This window comes from Antedon bifida, chromosome 3 (assembly GCF_963402885.1).
Source record: "Antedon bifida chromosome 3, ecAntBifi1.1, whole genome shotgun sequence".
Taxonomy (NCBI): Eukaryota; Metazoa; Echinodermata; class Crinoidea; order Comatulida; family Antedonidae; genus Antedon; species Antedon bifida.
Genome location: NC_136228.1, coordinates 6,144,775 through 6,150,368, shown reverse-complemented (window position 1 = coordinate 6,150,368; position 5,594 = coordinate 6,144,775). Strand labels below are relative to the sequence as shown.

Below are 5,594 nucleotides of genomic sequence, written 5' to 3'. Positions count from 1 at the left end.
TGGTAAATACCGGTTGCACGTGTGTTCAATAGATAACTATCCGCGGTAAGAACGTAAGTACCGTATAGTACTTCAGTAAGTAGCGTACGTAATAATCCCTATTGAAGCTTCAGCCAATCAGAATCCGTCAAGCAATTGTTTTATTAACCTGCATTTAATCGATGAACCTGTAGTAGAGGACTCGGGGAGTGATTCGCTGAAGGTATGTTAGAACATTACTACTACTAATAGGCCTAGTGAACTTTTTGAGCCACATCGTACTGTGCGCTCATCCGTAACCCGTTTCTTCCAATGAACTCCTCACACACTGCGAGCCAATTCATACAGCGCGCTCACTTATTTCAACGCGTTCTTTACTTACCGTAAGGTTATGCTAGCATAGAGCGTCTGTGGTTTAGTTAATTAGTAGCATACGAGTGATGAGACACAGTCTTCGTAAAATGAACTGTCCCCGGTGAGAGGACAGAGAACATTAAGTAATATGTCAATAATAATCACCAGGGCTCAACTGATTTGTAGCTACATGCGAATATTGACTAAATACCAACAGAGGACACATTCACGTCATGAAATGAATGACATTATTCAATACCTTTATGTAAGAAGCCTCTAAGGTACGTAAAGTAATGTTTCATTTGAACTCTTTTGATTTGCCCGATTTATATCTATGTACTGTAGGTTATGTGTTTTATTGGATAAAGGGAGTGAGCTAAACATAATTGGCAAATACTTGACCAATCACTGGCTACTGATCCTAGCAAAAATAATAAAATACATAGCATTAGCATAAAGTTGGATATAAAATGTATTGCTTTATTTTAAATGCATTTTCAAATATATCAACACCGCCTACTCTTTTATCTATACATTCACTGACTTCTTCAAGAGGTCAATTTATTTATGGAGGGGTCAAGGTGACAGTTGGCCCCACGATTTCCTTGAACCATGGAAATTGGTAATATTAGCTGGCGTCAAATAGTAGCTGACTCAAAGTGCATCACATTCGAATAACGAATTGGGTCAAATCTATCAATACCCATGGGCAAACGCGAAAACCAGTAATAATATAATCATCACTAACGTCATTTATTAAACAATGATTTGCTAATTATCATTATTAACGGTTATGTTATTAAAAACAGACGAAACATGTATTTTATGCTACTTGCACGGACTTTCATGTGCAACAAAACTCCACGGTCATATGTTTCCTTGACATTTTTTGTCACTTACAAAAATAGATGGCGCACTCCACTAAAACAATGTTGATCACTATTAAATAAATTCCTCTGATTCCGAATTAACTGGAAAATCATTACTTTTTTGTTGTAACAAAATTGTAACCACGTATTATGAGATGAAAGCTGATTAAAAATAAAGTTTGTGAGAAGGTTGTGTAAACGCTTGTTATGTAGCGTGTATCATTTGATAAAGTCTATTTTTTAAATATCGATTTCAGTCATTTTGCATTTAATTCCTTTAAGCGCTGTCTACACTATCAAACTAGTTTGACAAAAAAAGTGTGGTGTACCCAAATATAGTAGTGATATGGGATTCCGTGATATGCTTAAATATGGTAGTGATATGACATCATCATGTCCATATGGGAACATCACATTTGTTTTGTCACATAAAATTTGATAGTGTGGCAGTAGTGTAGACAGAGCTTTACAAAAATCAAAACTTTTGTTGTCGTTGGTGGCGTATGACATGTTCTGCTGACGCGTGACGACGATGACGATAACACCGGAAGTGATGACTCGCGACCACACGGGACATGTTGACGTTTGTCATCATCATAAAAGAAGAAATAAACAAATGCATTAGGCCTAGGCCTAGAATAGTTCGAGCAACGAAGGCTCCTTATTAAAACGATTCCAGATATCGTCTGTTTCATTATTAGTATCAATTTTCCCTAAAATGATGAGTTCATCAGCAGATCCACCGAAAAATTTCGGTACCGTAGGCGAAGCCCAACCAAACGGACAGAACATGCAGAGGGACGGAGATGGTCCGCCTCCGAATCCGCAGGAGATGGGATTCTGTTTTCGAATGTTTGTTAGAGGCGTCGGTGCTTTGTCAGGCCTAGGTATGTGGGTAGGCAATTTAGGCCTAGCTTAATTGTTTAGTGTTGTGTTACGAACAGTCACTTTATAATTAAACGATAACAATGAATGAATGGCAATCAATTATGATACATTTTAATGTGTTTTTACTAAATAAAATGGGCTACTACTACTACTACTATCTACTACTACACTGGTGGATAATAATATTAATACAAAATACATACATAGGTCTAAAATACATACACATACAATATCTATAACATACAGTTTAATACTACTGTACATGTACAAGTAGATAGTGGTAGATAGTGGTAGTAGTAGTAGATATGCTTAAGCCTTAAATAAATACATGTTCTCATATGTGACAAGAACAACTAGGGACTGGAACGAACTACCTCCAAATATACAGAACATTGAAACAAGTGAATCTTTCAAGGAAGCAGTAAAGGAACACTTTAAAAACATATCACCTGAAATCAGAGACTAAATATCAAAATTCAAAGACCCTGCATGCGCACAAACCCTGCTTGTTTTGATCCGTTAAGCAGTACCCGAAAGAAGAGAAGAAGAAAAAATAGGGTCACTATTTATACATAAATTATAATAATAAATATATTTCAATCATTTGTGTTTTCTTTCAGTTTTGGTAGGTCTTGGAATTCTCACATGTATATCTATTAGTGGACATTGTATTATTGCTGGTGTCCTCATGATGTAAGTTTTCAATCATTAAAAACATAATTCAGACTATCATCTGGTGATCATTTATTAATGAATGTTGTTTGTGCCTCTTCCATAAATAGAGAAAATCTGGTCTGATCACCACTTGAAATATTGCCCATATACAAATGAAGAGTTTTCAAGAATGATCAGGAAGGACAAACGAGCATAGTTATCAAAGTCCTACAGTTCAAGTTAATTACAGAATTTAGAACCGTAAATTTTTACCCATTACTTTTTCAGATTGTTTGGTGTGATTGTGTTAATGTTAGAAGCCCCTATTTGCTGTTCATTTATAGAAATTACAGCTTCAATGAATAGATGGAGTGAGAACAGGCCCCCTTGGCTTAAGGCTATTTCATATTTTGTGTAAGTAGTAAATAATAATACAATATTAGAAATGATGTAAATGTGTATCTGTAGTTTATTTACTGTATTTATATACTATATATATATTTTGGCATTATCATACTATGTGGTACAGCAGCATAATACAGTATCACATGTGTATCACATTTGACGATTAACAAACTATTTATATTACATGTTTTTGCTTTGTATTTTAATGAATATTGCATTGTTTTTAGTGTATTTGGGAAAGTTCTAATATTTTAATGATATTTAACTTGATATGATATGATTGTATTTTTATAATAATATTTTTATTAATTATAATTATTTCATGACAGCCTTGCAATCGTACCTGTTATCTTCTGCACGTCACTAACTGTATTTTTGGGAGTTTTACCAGTGTTCGCTACAGGAGTTTTGTATGGCTTAATATTTGTTGGGAAAAAGTAAGTAATCATCGTCTCGTAAAAATATTTAAAATTACATCACGGTACCATTATTATCAACTCCTGCCAATATCACGATCACCACTATCACAATACAGATAAAAAGAACTGAATATTTCTTATAAACATTTAATTAAATGAAAAACACTGGGTCGTACATTTTCAGATCATCGAATTCAAGCAACAAAGTTCCTCAGTTTCCAGTTAAGATTAAGGACCAAGAATACGTACATTTACAATTAGCATTAGTTGTCATTGTTTTTATATTTGTCTTCTTCTTTTTCAGAGGGGATGGCGTGCAAACAGCTCACGTCAACCGCAAGGTGGAGATGAGCAAGTTGGTTGCAAACGAACAAGCAATGGGCACGAAAGATATTCCTTGAAACGATATATATTTACTGCATGTTTGTTGTAGTTACACATTCCAAGTTATCATTCCTCATATTAAAACCATCTATTTACAGATACGTATATAAATTATGTTACATTTATCTGGGGCAGATCTTGAAATAGGGGGTGTGGGGGTGGGGGAGGTGCCAGGGCATTCAAATATTGATATGTATACACTAAGTATTTAAGCCACAAGCGTCGGAAATGGTACTCTCGCATATAAAATACATGATAAATCACATCTAGTTGGCCGGAAATGACACTAAAAGAGGTAAAAAAGATATGCCTGTTAATTTTTAGTGGGGGAGGGCTAAAGCTTGTTTAGCACACGCTTCCTAAATCCATGCCTGTTTATCTGAACATTGTACACATCTCGAGGATCTCCAGAATTTTATTGGGGCCCCCTAGCTTGTCCATAAATCTCCAGAACCTTTCAGGGTTCCAGAAAAAAATAAAATGTAAACTGCTTAGGTGCCTGTATATGATATGAATTTATTGGGGTGCTTTTGACGGTATGTGTGCTTGTTTTTTACACAGCAACAAGGTGCTTAGTTTAAAACGAGGGACTTAGTTTAAAACGAGGGACTTGGGATAATGTACTTGGTTTAGATGAAGTTTTAGTTTAAACGGTAAGTTAAAAAGGGTGGACTCAATTTAAAAGTGAAACAATATTGAACAGACTTTTAAAACTTTTATATTTAACTAGAATAGTAATAGCTTTTTTTTTATCAAGTACAAATTGAGTATTAAACTTATTTATGACTTGATTCAAAACTTAATCATTTTGATTCTAATTAGGGACCAATTGATTTTATTTGAAGGGAAACAAACACATGAATTTCACAAAAAGTATTATTTAAAAACCATTACTTTATTATTGTAATAATGTAATATAAAATGATCATAATATAATATTATAATAGATATGTATATTTTACAAGTTTAACATGTACTAAAATAGAAATATTATCTCAAATTATTAAACATTAAGAACCATGAAATATCATACCATGGGTTTTTAGAGGCCCTTACTGTGGTTTACCAATAGCTAATATTTAGTTCTCTAAGGTAAGGTTTAAAGCAAGCAACGGTATATGCAGTAAACTTTATAAAGTTTAAAAAACAAATTTGTGCAATGATTCCAGTGACCCTGTAATATTGATTAGGTTTCCATTTATTGATTATATCCAATATTGATTAGTTTTCATTTATTGATTATATTCAATATTGATTATGTTTCCATTTATTTATTAGGTTTCCATTTATTGATTATATCCAATATTGATTAGGTTCCCTTTATTGATTAAATCCAATATTTATTATTTTCCATTTATTGATTATATTCAATATTGATTATGTTTCCATTTATTGATTAGGTTTCCATTTATTGATTATATCTGGTACTGGGGCAACATATTTATTATAATAAGTTCTAACTATGGAACGCCAAGAAGCAAAGTATGAAACGCCATTGTGCGAAGTGATTTTAATTACATTAAAAAGCAAATAGCAACTAATATTGAAAGTTAAAATCTAATCTTAAATATAAATAATAATTATTTATGCTAAATAAAATATAATGTAAAATATAGGGTGACTTATTTTATTTAGGGCCTAA

The 5,594-nt window shown here is 33.0% G+C and overlaps 1 protein-coding gene across 1 annotated transcript; it reads left to right on the top strand.

The window, feature by feature from the left end:
- Window positions 1-1,764: 1,764 nt before the first annotated feature.
- LOC144837198 (calcium channel flower homolog) lies at window positions 1,765-5,567 on the top strand. Its single transcript, XM_078692214.1, is given in 6 exon segments — window positions 1,765-2,089; window positions 2,711-2,783; window positions 3,033-3,158; window positions 3,479-3,586; window positions 3,873-3,895; window positions 3,898-5,567. Coding segments are annotated over 6 exon segments (603 nt in total). The 5' UTR covers window positions 1,765-1,920; the 3' UTR covers window positions 4,002-5,567.
- Window positions 5,568-5,594: the final 27 nt, after the last annotated feature.